The sequence below is a fragment of the Hypomesus transpacificus genome, chromosome 26 (assembly GCF_021917145.1).
Source record: "Hypomesus transpacificus isolate Combined female chromosome 26, fHypTra1, whole genome shotgun sequence".
In the NCBI taxonomy this organism is placed as follows: Eukaryota; Metazoa; Chordata; class Actinopteri; order Osmeriformes; family Osmeridae; genus Hypomesus; species Hypomesus transpacificus.
In genome coordinates, this window is record NC_061085.1 from 2733192 (window position 1) to 2754891 (window position 21700).

General features: G+C 40.9%; 1 protein-coding gene across 2 annotated transcripts in view; it reads right to left on the reverse strand.

Annotated features, from left to right (window-relative positions):
• Nucleotides 1-21700, reverse strand: part of slc30a7 (solute carrier family 30 member 7) — a 65347-nt gene that overhangs the window by 10538 nt on the left and 33109 nt on the right. For both annotated transcript variants that reach the window (XM_047049719.1, XM_047049720.1), the window contains exons 4-8: nt 19583-19670; nt 18422-18554; nt 15354-15479; nt 14995-15045; nt 13426-13561 (exon numbers count right to left, since the gene is read on the reverse strand). In XM_047049719.1, coding sequence (XP_046905675.1) covers nt 13426-13561; nt 14995-15045; nt 15354-15479; nt 18422-18554; nt 19583-19670 — 534 coding nt within the window. The remainder of the gene's footprint in view (nt 1-13425; nt 13562-14994; nt 15046-15353; nt 15480-18421; nt 18555-19582; nt 19671-21700) is intronic.

Sequence of the window (21700 nt, forward strand, 5' to 3'; positions counted from 1 at the left end):
TGTGTTGTGTCTTTCCGCCGCAGCTTCACTCGTTGTAACCCAAACCAATCAGCACGCAGCTCATCTAAATATTCATGAGCATACCATAAAAAGGGAAAAGGGAGGTTTTCACAGGGCTATTTCACAGGGTTCATACGGGCGCATAGAACAGCACCCGGGCCATTTTCAGCCAAACCAATGTTACATGCCCGATTCGGAGACCTTAAGGAACAGTGTGAAATACCCCCCAACCAATTGTCAATGACCCCTTTTTGTTTTCTCATTGTGAAACTGCTATAACTGTTTCTTGACTTTTCATAGTGTGTTTTATCACACCAGGAAAGCTAATTTAAGGCTATTTTGCTTATGTTTCAGATGCGCATTGAGCCATTTTCCCCCCTGCCTTTCAAGGCTGCAATTTGCCTTTCTATCAGCAGATGTTGCAAGGGGGTTCCCTTGCACAAGTCTGTCATTCAGACAAAGGTTAATGCAGCCTAAATAAGATGTGTCTAGCAAAATATGTATAGTTTATACAGTGAGACACAGAAATCTGATCTGTCTATAATTTTAATGGTATGTTTATTTGAACAGTGAGAGAATAATAACAACATCCAGAAAAACACATGTCAAAATAGTTATAAATTGATTTGCATTTTACTGAGTGAAATAAGTATTTGACCCCCTCTCAATCAGAACGATTTCTGGCTCCCAGGAGTCTGTGCTACTCATCTCAGTTTGTTACCTGTATAAAAGACACCTGTCCACAGAAGTAATTTATCAGATTCCAAACTCTACACCATGGCCAAGACCAAAGAGCTGTCCAAGGATGTCAGGGACAAGATTGTAGACCTACACAAGGCTGGAATGGGCTACAAGACTATCGCCAAGCAGCTTGGTGAGAAGGTGACAACAGCTGTGATTATTCGCAAATGGAATAAACACAGGGGTCCCATTTATAAACGTTGTGTACACACAAAACGGGGTTTAAAATGTGCGTACACCACTTCCCACGCAAAGGTTGGGATTTATAAAAAACAAACTTGACGGGAGAATGTGCGGTCCTCCATGCATTTACATTTAGTCATTTAGCAGACGCTCTTATCCGGAGCGACTTACAGTAAGTACAGGGACATTCCCCCCGAGGCAAGTAGGGTGAAGTGCCTTGCCCAAGGACACAACGTCATTTGGCACGGTGGGGAATCAATCCGGCAACCTTCTGATTACTGGCCCGACTCCCTCACCGCTCAGCCATCTGACCCCCCGCACGCAAACTCTGACCCATGCGTAGGCCTACGCACATTTTGGAGACAGTAGGAATTGGCGACGCAGATGACCGTACTGTAGACAGACTGCAGAAAGTAAATGTGGGAAGAACGATTACCATAATTTCGGACTATAAAGGCGCACTTGAATATAAGCCGCAACAGCTAAATTGAATGATGTGTACATATATAAGACGCACTGGACTATAAGCCGCAGGTGTTTTAATAGTCCATGAGCCCAGGCCAGAAATTCCACCTGTCGGTACCATCTAAGGAAACCAATCCTAGTTATGATTTTTGAATTGGTGTATATATATAGATCATATTTTGATGTGATAACCATTGCAGACTGGCAGCTTATTGGTAGCTATCATCTCTGAAATGTACCCACCCTCCGCATAATGAAAGCGAAAAGGCAAACTCGGAAACTAATGATGCAATTGCTGTTGTCATATGGGGCTAGAATGAACTACAAACAACAAATACATGTCTGACATGCTTTATTTATACCAATTCGAATAATCCTTTCTGTCATATTTGAAGGCAGAATTTGTTTTATGGCAGACAGTGGCGAACAATAGGGCCTATCAAAATGTTGCTTATTATAGTGATTTTCAGTCCATTTTAATTTCTAATGTGTCATACAAGTTCCCTGGGTAATGCTACTGAACCGCAGTAGCCTACAACATGCACATGTTGTATGAGGAAAACATTGATAAAAATGTTACACGTTTTTACCACAGTTAAAGGAATTGCCCTAGTTCCAACAAGCGTCCAAAATGTGAAATTTACGGATAACCCAAATTTCACCACACTACTGGGGCATGTCTATGTACTGTTTTACTCATGCATATTTGAAACCATGAATGTCCTTGTGATTGTGCCAAAACATTCACTCAATGAATCAGTAGTCTAGTCTTCATCACTATTTTCAGCATCAGAGTCCTCGAGGTCTATAACATCTTCCTCGACATCAGCGGGCTGGTTGCTGCAGGTTTACATTTGCACATGTCAGTGCACTACAGGCTATTGGTAAGGCACGTGCTGTCTGGGAGTTTGCACGACCGTTCACACTTGCAAGAAAGCAGTTGCAACACTGAATCTGGTGCTGGAGAACCCTGCATCCACCAAACTAAAGTATGTGCCTCAAGATGGGAAGTATGCTTGTTGTAAGTGCAGATAACAATTTTGGATATCCTGAGCTGTTATTGAATGATATTACCTTCATGGGATGTGTCAATAGTCCATTGTGTGATTTCCCCCCAAAAAATCAATAACTCAGAATGGTTAAATGGTAAAAATGCTAAATACATACACTAAGCAGCTCTTCTGGAACGGTTATAACATATTGAAATTATCATATAGTCCCTACCAATAACTTAGTAGCCCTAAAGTTTGGTTTCCTCATGGTACCGATATATGCCTGGGCCCATCAGGGCTCTACGCTAATTTTTGCACTAAGGAGTACATGGGCTCCTAAAATATTTCTTTTTGGAGCACACAGAAATTTAGGAGGAATTAAAAAAAAAAAAGTCTGAATTGAGGTAGGCTAAGAAAACATTACAAAACCAAAGAAAGTTTCTAAATGATAGGCCCCCTGATAATCGTATTTTTACAAAAACAATATTACATGAAGCAAAAGAATTGTAGCTTGCATTAGATCCCCTGCCAAAACTGATATCAAACTTGCGTCTGTTAGTAGTGGGTTAGTGGGTTAAGCAAGGGGAGTTTCTATAGCCTAATAGTGCATTGTGCGCAACACGCTTGGAAGAAGGGATATGAATAGGGGCCTGTGCCCCAGTACAGTTTTATGTCTAACAACGCCATTGACTTAACAGTTAATGCTGTTAAACAACTAGCGACTTTCACTCTGATAGAACCAGAACTAATACTTTAAGAAACATGTATATAGTTTATAATATTTTCTCAAAATACTGGGACATTATAGACTATGTAAGCACGCCACAAATTAAAAGGCTTGGTAGTCAAAGCTAGGTAAACCCAGAGCCATATAAACGGGGTTGAAATAGGTGTGTCTAACGGTCAATGTGTGAGGCTTGAAAACCCTGCATCTGATTAGAGCTAGCAACAATGAATTGCTGGGCTCTGGCCCATTGGGCCATCATTTTGAATAAATACTTGCACTGTAGAGCCCACCCATGGACTATAATGTTTAATTACCATATGTAAAGGTTTGTGCAAAGAGGGGTTTGTCGGGAAAAAGATGGCTGCTTGAGGAAGCTCCCGTTTATAACAATTTCAACAAACAAGTTGCATATCCTCTTCCTGCGTACTAAAACCACCAAAGCCCCTATCTTCAGTGTTGGAAACGAACAGGCTCAGGGTGGCTTCGTCAGCCACTCTCCTCTCTCCTTCGTCTTCGCTCTCAAAACCAATGAACTCCTCTTCGTCACCGTCGGAATCGAACAGCCTCTGAAGGGCCTCAGCTGTGACGGTGTCCTCTTCATCATGCAGCAGTCAAGCCTTTCGGATCCCGTTGATGATTGTTGATGTTTTGACACTCCTACACGCTATCAGGATCCACTCGCAAACTTGAGCGAAAGTTGCTTTTCGCATGCGACCAGTTTTGGTGAATGATTTATTGCCGCTAATCATTCACGCCTCCCACTGAACGCGTAGTGCCACTTTGAACGCAGGATTGACAATTATGTTGAGTGGCTGCAGATGCTTCTTTGTGTGTAAAGTTGGTGGCCTGTAACCTGTAAAATCCATAGATTTAGGAGGTCCCCTAGTGGCTGTATATAAGCCGCAGGGTCAAAAAATTGGGGAAAAGGCGCGGTTTATAGTCCGAAAATTACGGTACTCGTAATATTTATATATTTTGTTTTCCTCACACATTTTTTTCACTCCATTTCATCATTATGATGAAGATTAAATCCAGCAGTGTTATTTGCGCTTGTACTGAGTGATAATTGTTCCATAAACACCTTGTACAATCCTCTTGTTTCAAATTTTAAATCAAAATTCAGCGCTGTCTCACCATCAGATTGTCCACTACGGGAGTGCAGGAGGGGGAGATGCCCCAACTGCATGAAATACAGGATAACATCACATATCCTACCTTTAGATAACTGCAGAACAGTTTAATTTAATGTATTTCTTTAAAGGTCACATGACATGAAAACTTCACTTTAGGAGGTTATTTAACACTAATACGAGTTCCCCTAGCCTGCCTTTGGTCCCCCAGTGGCTAGAATTTTCGATTGGTGTAAACCAAGCCCTGAGTGTTCTTCTCCGCCTTTGACAAAATGAAGGTTCAATTGCTCTGTTTGAAAATCTCCTCCTTGTGACGTTGTAAGCAGTTGCGGAGCCAGAGGGGTGGCCGGAGTGGCACTGGACCCCCCTGATATCTGACTGGCCACCCCAGGTGTCACCCCAAAATGTAATTCGCTATCCCTGGCAATTGGATGCTAATTGCCATTTAATCGTTTCTTTTGACATCTGGCAACGCATTTTTTCAATCAAGGATATTTCCACAGTTCAGTCGCGTGCGATATCCGCCTTTCTCCTCATTGAAAAGACTGAGTGTGCATGTCTGCAAACCAGGGTGATCAGATAAGAATGGCTAAATTCGAGGCATCTTACAGCAATGGGGGCTACGAGCCAATGTGATACATCCATTGTAAACATTAGCTCATGTTGCGGCCCCTCTCCTCCTCATTAGCATTTAAAGCTACAGACACAGAAACAGCGCGTTTTGAGGAAAGCTCATTGTGGGACTGCTGGTAGTGGCTGTAATTATAAACCAAGGCTGAATTTTGGGAAAGATACTTCAGATACAGTAATAGGGAACCACTAAGGCCTATATACACGCATCCAAAAACAGCATGTCATGTGACCTTTAATACTGTGCATATATCATATGTAAAAACTGGAAATACAGTCGTTAAGCTCCCACACAATCGCTACAATTTACGTCCTCGTTATCAGTCCAAACTTTAATAGACTACTGTTCATAACAAATCGCTTTTGTTTTCAAATTGTATGTCGACTCGGGGCATCACTGGCATAGTTGACGCCGCTCGCGCTTAAAAAAAAAAAAAATATTGGTGATCCACCGGCCACCAAATAATGTAGTTTTTGGGCCTCCACCAATAGGCTAACAGTGTCTGAGAAGTTGCGCTTTTTAGTTTTTTTTTGATATACTGGATTAGCATTCATGAGTTGCATTGCATTGACCATTTATGGTACAAAATGGGCGTGTTCAGGGCGGGGTAAAATGCTGATTCATGTACGCACACTTGTGGGTAATCTGTGATTTAGAAAGCGAACATTACTTACAGCTGTGCGTACGCACGGTTTTATAAATCATATTTTTTGCGTACGCCTTTTTAGGCTTTTGGGCATACATACACTTTTGGTAAGAATCCTTTTATAAATGAGACCCCAGAACTGCCTGGGGCTCCATGCAAAATCTCACCACGTGGAGTTGCGATGATCATGATAACTGTGAGGAATCATCCCAGAACTACACGGGAGGATCTTGTCAATGATCTCTAGGCAGCTGGGACCATAGTCACCAAGAAAACAATTGGTAACACACTACGCCGTGAAGGACTGAAATCCTGCAGCGCCCGCAAGGTCCCCCTGCTCAAGAAAGCACTGGCCCGTATGAAGTTTGCCAATTAACTTCTGAATGAGTCAGAGGAGAACTGGGTGAAAGTGTTTTGGTCAGATGAGACCAAAATCGAGCTCTTTGGCATCAACTCAATTTGCTGTGTTTGGAGGAGGAGGAATGCTGCCTATGAACCCAAGAATACCTTCCCCACCGTCAAACACAGAGGTGGAAACATTATGCTTTGGGTGTGGAGGAGCGGGACAAAATCCTTCCTGAGATGTGTGCTGTGCAAACCTGGTGGCCAACCACAAGAAACGTCTGACCTATTTGATTGCCAACAAGGTTTTTGCCACCCAGCATTGAGTCATGTTTTGCAGAGGGGTCAAATACTTATTTCACTCATTAAAATGCTAATCAATTAATAACCATTTTGACATGCATTATACTGGATTTTTATGTTATTCTGTCTCTCACTGTTCAAATAAACATACAGTTTAAATTATAGACTGATAATTTTTTTGTAAGTGGGCAAACATAAAAAAATCTGCATGGGATCAACTACAAAAAATCCCTCACTGTATACACCGCTAGTCTATAATGATGTGCCGAATGATGACGAAAATGTAAGTGAATTCTATGAAGTGCATTAGCTTCACATGGGCATTTGTGTGTTGACTGGTAAGAGCAATTCTAATGACATAGCGGTAACAATAATTGTAAAATGCTAATGTTTTGTAAAGCAAATAAAAGGGGGGGTCAGATGGCTGAGCGGTTAGGAAGTCGGGCTATTAATCAGAAGGTTGTTGCTTCGATTCCCGGCTGTGCCAAATGACGTTGTGTACTTGGGCAAGGCACTTCACCCTACTTGCCTCGGGGGGAACGTCCCTGTACTTAAGGCCGAAATATGCTTCTGCGTCTCCGTTTACGGATGGGCGGGCGCACGGATACGGACGGATACGGACGGATAGACTACATTTATGGTTCTCCGTAGGCTGTGGGTGCTGGAAACGTTTTTTTTGTAATTTACAAATTAGCCGTTTCATCAATAAAATATGCAAATTTTCAGCAACTACACTGCCCATTTCTCGTCACATTTTAATTCAGATGCTCATTTACATGTACCGTTTAGCTGAAATATGAATTGTAAAAACTTTACAAGCAATGGCGGTCAAAGGATTCTGTTCGTCCTGCTATCACGGCAACCCCGCCCCCGCCCCTGACGTAAGCGGTACTTAATACTGACCAATCACAGCCAAGGGGGTCTCCGTAGCTACGACGGACAGTTAAAAAATTCAGGCGGTGCACGTCAAGCTCTCCGAGGCTTCACAAAGTCCAACGTCCTCCTTCACAATCAAAGTCCCCTTTTGTCTAATACTAATCGCCTAACATTTTAACAGTCCAATCAATAAAATTACTTACAATAGCATTTCTGAAATATCGAGGTGTAAATGAGTACATTTGCATTTTAAAACCTCTTATTGCAATGAATGCCCATATTCTGTCCAAAAATTTTGTGAACCTGTTGGAGAAATTGAAGATGCAACACATTTATCCTGTATAAGAATGATTCTGTGTTCAGCATTCCTTGTGTGTAGAGAGAAGCCTACCCCTAAATCTGAACTTTGGGTAACATGAGGCATATGTAAACAAGGTGACCTGGGCTGACCACTCTCTCTTACTGGAGAGGCCATAAAAGATGTCTGGCCTTATCTGTGTTGGGTGAATCATGTGGTCAAGCTTTCAGGGGTCAAAAGGCACACACACGCACACACTCAAACACTCAAACACTCAAACACGCGCGCCAGGTCTACGCAAGGAGCCAATGAAGAAGAGCCATGGAACATTTGCATGCCTTTGTCTTAACCAATGACTGTAAAGAGCGGTTCTGCTTAAATAGCTAGCTAGCGCAACATGCTAGCGGACAAACTTGTAGCACAATGGGGTGTGATGTTTTGTCTCCTTGTGGGCCGGCCGCAAGCAATAAAGCTTTCTTAAACTTGTTCACCGACTGACTGTGCAATGCTTGATAGATTAATATTTCTGACAAACCTAACAGTAAGCTAAATGACATGTTTTCTTGAGCTGTAAGTATCAGAATGGAATGTTTGATTTGAGTAGACAACATTGAAGGAACTGTTGAGATGCATTGATACGCTACGCGATCGATCTTTAGAAGGGGGGATGGGATATTTCAAACAGCCAGAAAGATGCATTCACAGTTTACCATCAAAAATAAATCCTGTACACATAAAACAAACATAATAGAGCAGAAAAAGCAGGACTCCTGTTGGTTTGCATCAATGGTATATTATTGTATTACAAGCAATTCCAGCTCAATGAACAGGACAGCTCAACATTGAAATAATCCAACCTTATTTGATTAAAACGATATATCTCATACAGCGTTTTACGTTGGAATAGGCCTCGCCCTTTCACGCACGGAAACGTCACTGCTTAGTTGATTAGCGCAGTATATTTTCAGTTGTCTTGGCTGACTTTAAAAAAATAAAAAAACAACCTCAAACATCCCCTCAATCTGAATTATATAGCTAACAAAAGCAAAGAAGAAAAAGAGTCTGATGTGACACTAAACCGAACTTATCTAATAGCTCTGCAACGAGCTCACGGGGCGCACCGCTGCTGTCGCTGGTAGGGTTAGGCTAACGGTGCGTTTACACTGCAGACTTTTTTTCCGCTCAGCACCGCCGGCCTTCCCAAAGTGCACCACGCTCAGGGGCGTGTCAGACAGATTCATTCAGAGCTGTAGTTCTCTTAAATCACTGTTGTAGTTCGTATAATGTCATGGCAAATGTGCGGACAAAATACAACTTTTACACACATTAAGCAAAAATCCGACACGCATTCTAGATCTGACATGATCTTATCTACAACACACAATAGGTTATCTTTTTCCACACTTTTTTTAGGCCGAGTGAAAGATTAAATCCCACCTGCACTCTATGGAACGGGTCTTGTTCCGGCTGGAAAAAAGATGCATCAGACATAAACGTTGACATGTGTAACCTTTAATTATATTACTCGAAATGTCTGCAAATCAATCGCTAGATTATGACTTGCCACTACACATTCACTGTATGGATAGCGAGTGGCTGCCAGCCAGCATTTCAGCGTTGAATGTCAATCGTATGCCGGGTGAGCTAGCTAGACTATGCAGCTAGCACAGAAGAAAGTTACGTAATGTGAAGAAACTGAATTAAAGTACAAAATACAACACACCAGGGACGCCGACAACCTCAGCAACCCTGCGCCAGGCATCATTTGTTTTGTTTATGTCTCTGTAATCGAACATAGACGTATCATACAATACTGGGTATGAAGACACACATACGATGAGTTGATCTTCCATCTTGAAATTGTCAAACCTAGAAATGTTTACCATGATCAACAGTTGCTACGTTACAAGAAACAAGAAACCAACCCGATTGGCCATCGCTGGCGTTTTCACGCTCGTCATTTACATAAAGTTCAGAAAATCCAACTTTCGCCGCCCCGCTCGCCTTCCCACAATACCCTACGCGAGCGTCGACGCCCCGCTCGCCTTCCCACAATGCCCTACGCGGGCGTCAACGCCTGGTTACATTGAAAATGAATTGGAAGCCGACGCCCCGCTCTGCCCGCCCCGCTGCAGTGTGAACGCACCGTTACGCTACTAGTACTAGCTCTAAAGATGCTGGACCAAAGAAAGAGGTCCCTTTTGGTAGACTGAATAAAGCTTTTATTTTGTTGTCCGATATATTTACTTTTTCAGCACCACTGGCACATGTACGTTTAATTTATTTTCCTGCTCAAAACAAACATTTAACCTTAGTCGCGGGGGCGGTAAACGTCACCATGGTAACCGTGAGTTCGACCAATCAGATATCAGTCAGTGTTGTTTTGTTCAGGATTGTGGGTAGTGTAGTATTTCAACAGAAGATCGCAAATAACAAGGTTGATTTCTTACGGACTTGGCTTTGGAGCAGAAACTTTCGTTTCACAACTTCGCAGACAATCAATATCTTGCTGAGAAAATGAATGGGATTTCTGGCTGTCTGTTGGGGGCCCCCTTGGAGGGCGGGGCCCGTTTCAATTGAAACGGGTGAAACATAGGTAAGGCCGCCTCTGTTCATGCCTAATGGGTGTGCTATGCAACGAGTAAGATATTTGTAGTGTTGTTGCATAAGGCATTAAGGAAGACAAACACGGCAAATTGTCAACAAGTGAGGAATACTGGTAAAAATCCAAGTGTTGTATTGTCAACTTTAGCAAATGGATTGTATGTAATCTTGCTAGATAGTCAGCTAACACTAGCTAGCCAGTGACTTTCTGACGTTCTTTGTTATTGCCATTCAGTCGAAACATCAGTTCAAGTTCAGCTGTACCGCAATTTGAGTCATTTTCGATGTGTCATGAAATTTTGGTGAATTCCGTTTTGTCTAATTTTGTTCAGGGAGATTGATTGCTTAAAATGAGTGAATATGTGCCACAAGTGACCCAGACCTTCTAAGATTGTTGTTTGCCAGGTATCAACAGAACAGAACTAAAAAAACATTATTTGCAGGCGATGAGGGAGTGAATGTGACCGTTCACCGTGTGTGCACCGTTGAACAGGGGGGCGTGGCCGGAGCATAGTTCAGCACAGACTTGACATTTCTTCAGGGATTTTGTTCTTTATTTAATGTTTATTCATCGTTGTGATCGTTGTTGTGTTTATTTGAAAGAAATGCAATCTTGCAGGGCAAAATAGCATTTGAAAGTTGCAATTCCGTTTTCGTGCAAAACCGTTTTAAACTTTTTTTAAAAGTCGCCACGAGTGAAGCTTGCCTAGAGCGCCAAATGTGCTAGGACCGCCCATGTGCGCTACTGTTCTTGCGTAACCCACCATCCACACTTGGAATTGCAGTCCCAATGTTACAGTAGGCTAATAACCTTCATAAAACCACAATAGACATTCTCAACCACATGACATTATCCTCTGTATACAATGCCTGTCATTTCGAAAGTTGTTAAATTGAAAAGGCTAAGCATGTAACAAAAGTAAAATCATTTTCTAACTAATTACACTTGGCTCTCATTTTTGCAAAAACCTTCTTGGACCATGTTCTTACAATAAATGAACATTACATGTTTTGCCAATATAACTGGATCACATTAAACCGTTTATGATGTCGCTGTGTGTAAATATATAATGCTACAGGCTGATCCAGAACTCCCTTTGTCGGGTCGGTACGCTACTTTTGACTGGGGACAACAACGCAATTCAGTCGATTATAAAATGTTGGTAATTTCGGGCTATTAGAGACCAACTGCAGTCCAACCTGCAACGTGTGTGACAATCGCTTAGGCAATAAATAACATTTTGCTGAATGATTGAAGGAATAGACAACCAGTGTTCTAATAAAATAATAGACAACTGACAACACGGAATTGAATGACAGATTGACAAAGTTCATTTTCCGACCTTGCCTTTAGCTCCGTGCGAGAAGCGTCATCTAGCGAGAATTACGTGTCGGTAACAACGTGCCTGTCTGAAGACTATGGGGTCATTTGAAGCCTAACAAAGCAATTAGTAGGGAACAACGGCTTGGTGCTTCTAGTGTTACACCCGATTACAGGAATACCCCCCAGATTAGAAAATACTGAGGTATGTTTGTTTTATCTTGTTTTCTGTTGTCTTTCTGTCTTGTTCTGCTTGTTAAGATTGTGGGTCTTTGTATACAATATACACTTCATAGTTTCCCATACATTGATTTAGATTTTTTTTTACTGTTTAACATGGCAAAAATATATTGTAGAGGAGTTATTAACGAACGGTTAATATCATAATTTTCTGCACAAATGTGTCCAAAACGGATACGTTCAAGTTAAATATAATAATATTCATGGTTAAATACATTCCACGAATATAATAATGAGTCCAACGTAGTTTGTATTACGTAAAGCTCCCCCCAAAAAATAGCGCTCAAATTAATGCAAAGAACTGTTTTCTGCATTTATTTAAATATTATATTTTTTATATTTATATTTAAAATGTATATTATTTAGATTGTTAGTTCTTAGGATTAGTTACACTACTGTACTTTCTACTTTTGATTGAAGATTCGTATATGTATATGTTTATTGTTTGCACCTTTCGGTCACAGTAAATTCCGTGTTTGTGTAAACCTACATGGCGAATTAACCTAAATTCTGATTCTGAAATGTCTTGCACGCAATGCGCAATCGCATTACATGTTGAAGTCCATATCTACACTCACATGTAACCAATACTAGGACCATAGGTTTGGGCTGAGCCCAAATATTTTACAACGTCTGGTTCCGCCCCTGCCTACCGCTACAATTATAAATCACATGAAATGTTGGTACTGTGACAAATCTATAGGACAGAATTTTGTCACAAGTTGCAGTTGCTGAGGTTTGATTTTCTTAATGTCATATGGCTGAGCGGTTAGGGAATCGGGCTAGTAATCAGAGGGTTGCCAGTTCAATTCTCGGCTGTGCCAAATTACGTTGTATCCTTGGGCAAGGCACTTCACCCTACTTGCCTCAGGGGAAATGTCCCTGTACTTACTGTAAGTTGCCCTGAATAAGAGCTTCTACTAAATGTAAAATGTCATATTAGGGCAGTCTCACTTACTGGGAATAAGGATTTTTATTTTTCCCCCCCGCATAAATTATACATATATATTTATATAATTAATAGCCTAAATGTGCTTAATCGTTTGTCTTTTTTCCAAAGCAAACTATAATAACATATAATTATTTAAAATGGTTTACATTCCAGCAGCCATTATACCAACAAAGCGCAAATCTTAAATACATTTGGAAAATTCTTAAATATATTTTTTGGTCCATCTTTGAGCCCCCCTCATTGAATAGCCTATATATGAATATAACTGACTTCTGAAAGAATGTAACACTCTGTACAACTAATACAAACATTTTAATTAAAAAGTGCGAAAGTGTATGAACACACAAAACAATGACAATTAACAAATGAATAATCATCCTGGACATAAGCCTACTTAGCGTACTTATTCAGTAGTTTGTTGACGGCCCCTAAACATTTGCATTGAATTGGTGATTGGATATAGACAGATGCGTGCGGTGCTAAACCCTTGGTGCACATGTAATCAAGTCAGCAAGATAAGACGAGACAACACTGACTGTCTAAATATCTGTTCAATATAGAACTTCAAACTAACTTTACCATGGTCATTTTTGCGTCTTTCTCTGCTTCCTCACTGCTGACATGTTTGCTGCATTCATAAAGCGAGCATGCCTTACTCCACGCTGGTTACCATTTGATTTTTATTGATATTATTCTTAACTCTCCATACGTATTCCGAAAAGTCTTCCCCTCTGAATAGTATCAAAAGGCAGAATACTGTAATACAATAACAGACTTATTACAACTTTTCCCTTTTTCTCTGTGTGTATTTGCCACATGACACAGTCGCACCATGATGTGTCCACAGGTTGTCACAATTATGTCATTTTAAGGCTCCACCGAACTGGTAGAACTCCACACGCTTCAAAATGTGAAGTCACAGAACCCTGTTCTAGTTTATTCAAATGTCACAGCATGAGAGCAGTTTAACTCACCTGACTCCAATGAGAATAGAAATGAGCATGGAGCAGACTGGATCAGCGATCATCAGGTCATACTTTTGCATTAGGATAGCCGAAATTATTACTCCAATGCTTCCCAGAGTGTCAGCAACAATATGTAGAAACACTCCTGCAAAACAAGATGGTTTCAACAACAAGTTATTTCCATAATAGATGTTTTGTCCTCATATATTATAGGGAAACGATCATACATAATATTTGCATCAAGTGAAATACTGTACTTAAATATAACCAGAGGGATAACCAGAGAACTGATAGAGATATATGTAACACCCCCACTCGTCTTTTGATATGCACAGGATTCAAAGCCTATTGTCAATAGTATATACAAGTTAAATCTTTAAAAAATCTGCAAAATGCTGGAAATTAGTTTCTAATAGGAGTGTCATGGTACATGCATCGGTACCGCAAATTCACAGTACGGACGTCATGGTTCGACGCATGCAGTCAGACAAGGAATACACCCCTCAGTCAGTCACAGGCATTTCTACTTTATGGAAATGGATGAGGTCAATCAGATGAAATTAGCAAAAACGCTGCCGACTTTTCCTTTATCACAACTTGCAAAACCCCCTGTGGGACTATAGAACTTCGTCCAGAAGGAAGAAGCTGGAATTCACTGTGTAAAGGATGGGAGTCAAATCATTTATATTAATTAAAGATAGATTTCCCAACAAAGGCACTAAATAAAAAGAAAATTAATTAAATAAAAGCACGGTAGAATAAGGTCAAAGTTTTCTCAATGTGAAAATGGGACGATTTCTTTAAACAAAAACGCTGGTGCCCTTTTTTATACACGGTTTCAGAATTTGCTTCAAAGTTCAGTTTTGAGTCGATAATCTTCCCAAGATATTTATAGGATTTCACACATTCTATTGTCTGACCCTTAATGAGTGTGACTTAATGTGTATAGACATGTAGAATGTGTTCAAAAAATCATTTATCATGTATATTGTCTTGGATAAGTTTAATTGAAGATTGGATTCCTCACACCCCATGGCAAAGTCTTCAATGACCGGGGCCATGGCTGGTCTCATTGTCCCGAGCCGACAAATAACAATGTTGTCTGCATACTATAAGATAGTCCTGTTACTCAAGCAACTGACACATATTTGTGTAAAGAAAAAATAATAGGGGTGAAAGCACCCATCCTTGTGGGGAGCCAGTGGAGGAGAAGATGTAGCCAGACAGTCCTCTTTATCTTCACTCTTTTTGTCCTTAGTTAAAAAGTCAAGAATCCATCCAACAAGATTGTTACTCAATTAAAATGTTTCCAAAAGCTTACTAGTTAAAATATGGTGTTGAATTGTGTTAATAAGTCTGTTATTAACAGAGGAAAAATGTGCAAATAGAAGTGTAGCATAAAGTACCAAATACTGGCTAAAAGGTCTCATGCTATGCTCTCAAAGCTGCACACTATCGAAGAATATCTATCCAAACAGTTCAAATATGGAATAAAAAGTAGAGATGATTTTAATTACACAACAATGAGATGTGGCCTGTATAGTCTGTTTGAAGATCTAGATCTTTTTAACACGGTACCTTCTAGGATCTGTTTGCTTGAGCCCTTCCCGGGTGTGTGCAGGTGGTCATCTGGAATAGAGGAAATCAACTAGTACATATAGTAGACACACTTTTATAGAAATCAACTAGTACATATAGTAGACACACTAGTACATATAGTAGACACAGAGGAAATCAACTAGTACATATAGTAGACACACTTTTCGGTAGTGTAAATAGCTTTGATTTGTCAGTAGCATAATCATCTACATTGCAACCAACAGTCAATGATAGTGCAACAATTTAATTGTATAGAACTTAAACATGTGAAACCCATGAAAAATGTGGTACTTCCTTGCTTATATGGTCTTGATACCCTAATGTGGCTGTTGCCTCACCCTGACAGTGGGGCTCATTATGAATGTGGCCATGCCCTCCATGGCTGTGCCCATGTTCATGTTCATGAGCAAGTCCTCTATGGCTGTGTCCGTGACTCATACTGCCATTGTGGCTGTGGCCATGACCTGAAAACAAATGAAATGTAACTTCAGATTACAATTAGAATTTGCCCCCCTTTTTAATCATTAACACTACTAGTGCATAGTGCCGTGATGCAGTCGGTGATTAACACTAGAAGCACCGAGCAGGGGTCATTTGGGCCCAGTGAAAAGAAAAATAATTGTCTTTGCACTCGATTAAATTGTATAACACTGCTTTCTTGACCTTTTCCTAGATACCTGTTCCATCAGAAAGTATTTTAAAACTTTCAAAATCACACTGGGAAAAGCTAATTTAAGTCAATTTTTTCTCCTGTTTACTGTTAAATTGCTGCCAGGTGCGGGTTTGGCCATTTAATTTCCTGCATTCCAAGGCTCTCTTTTCTATAAACAGATGTCGCAAGGGCTCCCATATACGTGTCTTCTGTTATTCAGACAAAGTTTAATATTTAATATTGCTCTGTTGGCAAACCAGGACTAAATGTAGGGCATCATTAAATGTTTTGGTCCGGACCAAGAGATCCAACACGACAGTCATAAGCTCCACCAGCGATGAGCAGTAGCCTAGTTAGAAAGCATAGTTTTTGTTTGCACCATTTTGGTTACATTACATTACAGTCCAATTTATTGTTCAGGGAGCAAACATATGAGAGCAGGATAAACGGGAGAGCAAGCAGAGATTGTAGCTTCAATCTTAGAAGTTCCAAACTAATAAATTTCTCTCATTTTTGCAATACTCACCGACTAACAACACGGAAATGAATGACATTGATGAACGCAAGTTAATTTTCCGACTTTGCCTTTAGCTCCGTGCAAGAAGCGCCATCTAGCGACCATTACATGTCAGTAACAACATCACTATCTGTAGTCTCACAGGCCAATTTAACTCTTAACGGCACTATAAGCATGGAAAAAGGCCTTGGCGCTTCTAGTGTCAAGATGTCAGTGAAACACACAAATACATATGACAAACTATAGTTGGGCAAAATGTCTGCAATTATGTCGGTGACACACAGATGTCTGGAATTATAGAGATAGTGCAGTGCCCATGATGCAGCTGGTAATGACAGTTCTTCTCAGTGGTTTTGGTACCTATATTTCTCAGATCACAATTGAAATTCTCTTGAAGTACTTGTTCAACCTCCATATCATCTATTCTAGTCAAATCGCCAATGCTGTGGTAGCCTACATTCATGCAAATTATTATGTAACTTTCATTCGTCTGCTGTTTCCTACGTAATATATATTATAAGTTGCTTATGTTATGTTGATCAAAATGTACTGTATTGGTTCTCAGTTCAATTGTCTTAACACCACAACATTTAGTTCATTACATGCACAATGGTTGAGCCAGTTGTCGTAATTGTAGGCCTAATTCACCGCACAGTGCTTGCATGTACATTTGAATGTGCAGGCAGTTAATCGGTAAACACATTAATTTATGGAACAAAATGTACTAATATATTCTGAGAGTATATCCACTCTATATTGTTGTGCTGTTAGCTAGCCAGGAAAAGCCTTGGAAAGCAGCTGATTATCGGCTGTAAAAGCGAATTCGCTTCTAAATAACTTAACAGTATTTCCCTATTATCCTTGCTACGAACTCTAGTGCGTTAAGCGCTTTGATTCATTTCATTGCGAATGCCTTTGTTAATCGCAGTAATTCATCAACAAAACAAAATTCACTGAAGCTATCATAAAGCCTCCGATAAAGCCTCCTACTGCACCTGCTAGTGAAGCGTACGGTACGATAGATGACCAGAGGGACGAATCAAAGTGAAGGGGCTGGGATGAGTTCCCATGATGCCCCGTGGAGGCACATGAAAGATGGGTATTGTTGAATTTTTTGGGGAAATGCTGATCTGAACAATGTCAATCCCGGCACTGCACTCCGTTGGATTATAAAGAAGACACCTGCGACATTGTGAACTTTAGAGTGCCCGGTTCTCAAGATAATTTTGGAATACTAAAGTGGGACACACAAACAGATTCCTGGCATTATTTGATAGATGGACAGCTATTCGCCATTGACTATCAGCCCTGCCGATGCTACCACAGCTTTTTCTTGTTAACTGCACCCTCTGCTGACAAATCTGCAACATTTTGCCATCCACTACCTTTACCTTTTGTAAAGTCTTGGCGATCTAAGAAAATCAAGTTTAAGTTTTCCATACCTCCAAGCCAATTGCATATCTTAATGTCTTGCTGTATAAATATAATTCAGTTTATACTACGTGTTGTACACCGTCTTCTCGCTCATCCATAATGTAGTCCACTCAATAAGAATAGTATCTGTTGAGTAAAATCTTTATTTGGATACTGCAAAGACTGCAGCTTGTGTTTTGGATTACCGCAAAGACTGTGGCTTGTGTGATTATCGGCCTCAGAAGGGTTTTATTACTTGTATCATGTTTTCATTAATTTTATGTTAAGCACCTTGAGCTGCAATTCTTGTATAAAATGTGCTATATAAATAAAGTCATTATTATAATTTGGCCATTATTATCTAATGGCCAAATTATATTTCTATGCAGTACAATAATCTCAGATCACTACCAAAACGTATGTAAGACTTACTCCTTCATATGCATGACTAGGTGGGATTATTTGCCACTATTTAGGCAAATAGACTTAATTTAGTTTGACAACTTGACATCAGCCTAAAACTGTAGCATTAGCCAACATTATGCAAGTCAAGTTGAGTCATATTTATAGCCGTCTATAAATAGCCTATTAGTTTGTCAGCAGTGGGATGGATTAAACAAAGACCTCCCGACAACGTCCCCTTTTGACTGAACCGTGTCACATATATGGAATATTTTGTTGAAAGGAAGCTTTTTAGCCAATGCTGTGATGTTTCATAGTCTAGGCCATCAAAAAAGTGTAGTATATACTGAGAGAAAGCAGCAAGAAAACAATTAGTGACACTGAAAAGTAGATCAAGATAGAAACTGTTTCTAAAGGTATACCTCCATCCCCACCATGGGAATGCCCATGGCCTCCATGCTGGAACACAAAGATGCCCACCAGATTGACCAGCAGCCCTGCAACTGATACAGGTAGGAGACGCTCATGATGAACATCCGGTGGCTCCAAAGCCCTCTGTCAGAGGCCAAAGGAAAAAGCAGTGTCACAACATTGAAATTAATCATCATTTCAGGTCTTCATTAGCCTGACGTTGTCATACTCATAATTCTAGTCAGAATATGAGTCTGAAAACTCTCTGTTGGGCTGTGACTATGGGACGTGTGTCAACCGAGCTCGTAAAACAAATGCCTCTTTGCTCAATTGGATAGACCTACAACCAATCAGAGCAACGTAATATGTTGTTTGTTGAAAACTAATTTAACCCAAGCGCTCTTTTGTGACGTTGTTGATTATGTTACTGTTGATCATCTGTCCATCATCGTATAAAGCCCGCCCTGACAATTTAATTGGTCCGAACAGCTCCTGTTCGGATATAGTTTTTCCGCAATTGAACCCCTCCAGACCCAACTTCCCGACTAATTTTTTTTGTGGGCGGGGATGAGTTGGACTGGCAGCCAGGCTAGGTCTTCATGCAACATTTGATATTTAGTCGTCATGTATTAAACACCAAGTGTAGTTTAATATTTTAATTTGCATCATATTATGTAATCGGTAGTTTCGTCCTTGAAATCTGACTGGTAAACAGCAGTGACTTATCAATTACATTATGGGCAATACCACCTCACAGTTTGATAACATATTACTTTGCTTATGCCACCTTTGGTAATGTGGTCGTTGTTAGTTACTATGGATTAGTTAGATCTTATTAAAAAATAGCATAGCTAACGAGCTGTGCTTTTGCTTCTGCTCCATAAATGTCACAAACTGCAAAATGTATTAATCTCAAAATAAATTTTACAAGCTAGATAGTATCACTGCAAGCACAGCTTGTTTAGCAGTGTTTGACTGTTGGCTAGATATTCAATAAAAAGCTAAATTTTAACTGTAACACCAATAAATAAGACAACATGATTAATCACAAACAACCTGAAAGGCACAAAGGGCAGCTGAGCGCACTGAAACAGCACAACCATTACAAGAGATGTACCACACCCTCGTGATTGACTACTTCAGTACAGAAAGCAACCAAGTATTTATCTTACCTCTACTCCCTCTGAGAAAATGAAAAAGGCTGTGAAAATGAGGAAAAGGCCATTCACAAACCCAGCCAACACCTCTGCTCTCACGTACCTGAAAGAAAAGACACATGAGCTGGACAATATAAGCATTCTGAGTTACAGTAAGTATAAATATGTTTTTATAATACAATGTTAAACCCTGGTGCCAACACTGGTTATACTACTGAACTGGATAAAATCTTTGCTTAAACAAAAAGGGAAACAATTCACACACACACGAAAAATGTATTTGATCCCCTGCTGACTTTGATCATTTGTTTGTCAGTGGGCAAACGTACAATCTATAATTGTACAGTCTGAGACAGAATATCAACAACAAAAATCCAGAAAAGCGCACGTCAAAATTGTTATAAATTGATTTCAGAATCAGAAGTGTTTAATCGCCAAGTAAGTGGTCACAAACAACAAATGTACTTTGGTGGGCAGGTACATACAGTGAATATTTCAACATAATGAAAAGAAGAAAAAAAAAGTAGAAAATGTACAACAAAATCAAATAACTACTGGCAGAGCTATACAATATAATATAAAATATGATAAATAAAATAATATAAAATGAAAGTAATACTGAATATGTTAAAGTGACAGTGTATGAGGTAAAGGGACAGTGTTAGTGTCAGGTTTTGGTCCTGATGGACCGCAGCCTTCTGCCGGAGTGGAGTGGTTGAAACGGTGTGTCCGGGTGGGAGGAATCGGCCACAATCTTCCTCGCTCGTCCTCGGGGTGTGCAGGTCCTCAAGGGTAGGCAGATTGCAGCCAATCACCTTCTCAGCAGTGCGGATGATACGCTGCAGTCTGCTCTTGTGGCAGCAGCATACCAGATGGTGATGGAGAAAGTGAGAATGGACTCAATGATGGCTGTGTAGAAGTGCACCATCATTGTCCTTGGCCGGTTGAATTTCTTCAGCTGCCGCAGGATGTACATCCTCTGTTGTGCTTTCTTGGTGAGGGAGCTGATGTTCAGTTCCCACTTGAGGTCCTGGGAGAGGTTAGTGTCCAGGAAGCGGAAGGACTCCACAGTTTTGACTGGGGAGTCGTACAGGGTGATGAGAGTGAGTGGGGTTGTATTCTTTCTAAAGTCCACAACCATCTCCACTGTCTCAAGAGCATTGAGCTCTAGGTTGTTCTGGCTACATCAGGTTGTCAGCTTCCCACCTGTAGTCTGACTCATCTCCACAAGAGATGAGCCCAATGAGGGTTATGTCGTCCGCAAACTTCAGGAGTTTGACGGACAGATGACTGGAGGTGCAGCTGTTGGTGTACAGGGAGAAGAGCAGCGGAGAAAGGACGCAGCCCTGAGGAGATTCGGTGCTGATGGACCGGGAGTCAGAGGCCGTTTATCAATCCACGTTTTTTCCATTCTGGTGTTCTTGCGAACTCGTTGGACGTCATCTTTCGTTGCGCAAGTACGGTTCCATTCCAAAGAACACAAGTCACCAAGAACGCCAAAAATACCCGGAAATGTTCCTGATCCGCCCGTTTTATCGAGGATGCATCGGATGGTGACTTGGCCAGCGAGAACGCTTCTGATTTCCCAGAAATCCTTTCGGACTTGCAAGACCATTCTCGCAAGGACGCTTGCAAGAATGTTCTTCATAAGATTGTACTTGCGTTCCTGCTTCCTGTCAGACAGGAAGTCTGTGATCCACCTGCAGGTGGAGTCGGGCACGTTCAGCTTGGAGAGCTTGTCCTGAAGCAGGGCAGGGATGATGGTGTTGAAGGCAGAACTGAAGTCCAAAAACAGGATTCTGGCGTAGGATATTGGGGAGTCCAGGTGATCTAGGCAAACTGCAGGGGGTCCAGGAGAGGGTTCGTGATGGCTTTGAGGAGTGCCAGCACCAGGCGCTCGAAAGACTTAATTACCACAGGTCAGGGCAGCGGGGCTGTAGTCTTTAAAGGCCGATTTATACTTCTGCGTCTCCGTTAACGGACAGACGCACGCACTGAGTCGGACGGAGTCGGACGGACTGGTTGAATTTATACTACTCCGACGGCTCTGCGTGCTGAAACAATTCACCGCCAGAACAGTAGATAGCGCTGCACTGCGATGCTAGCTATGTTATTGAAAAGTCGGAGCAAATT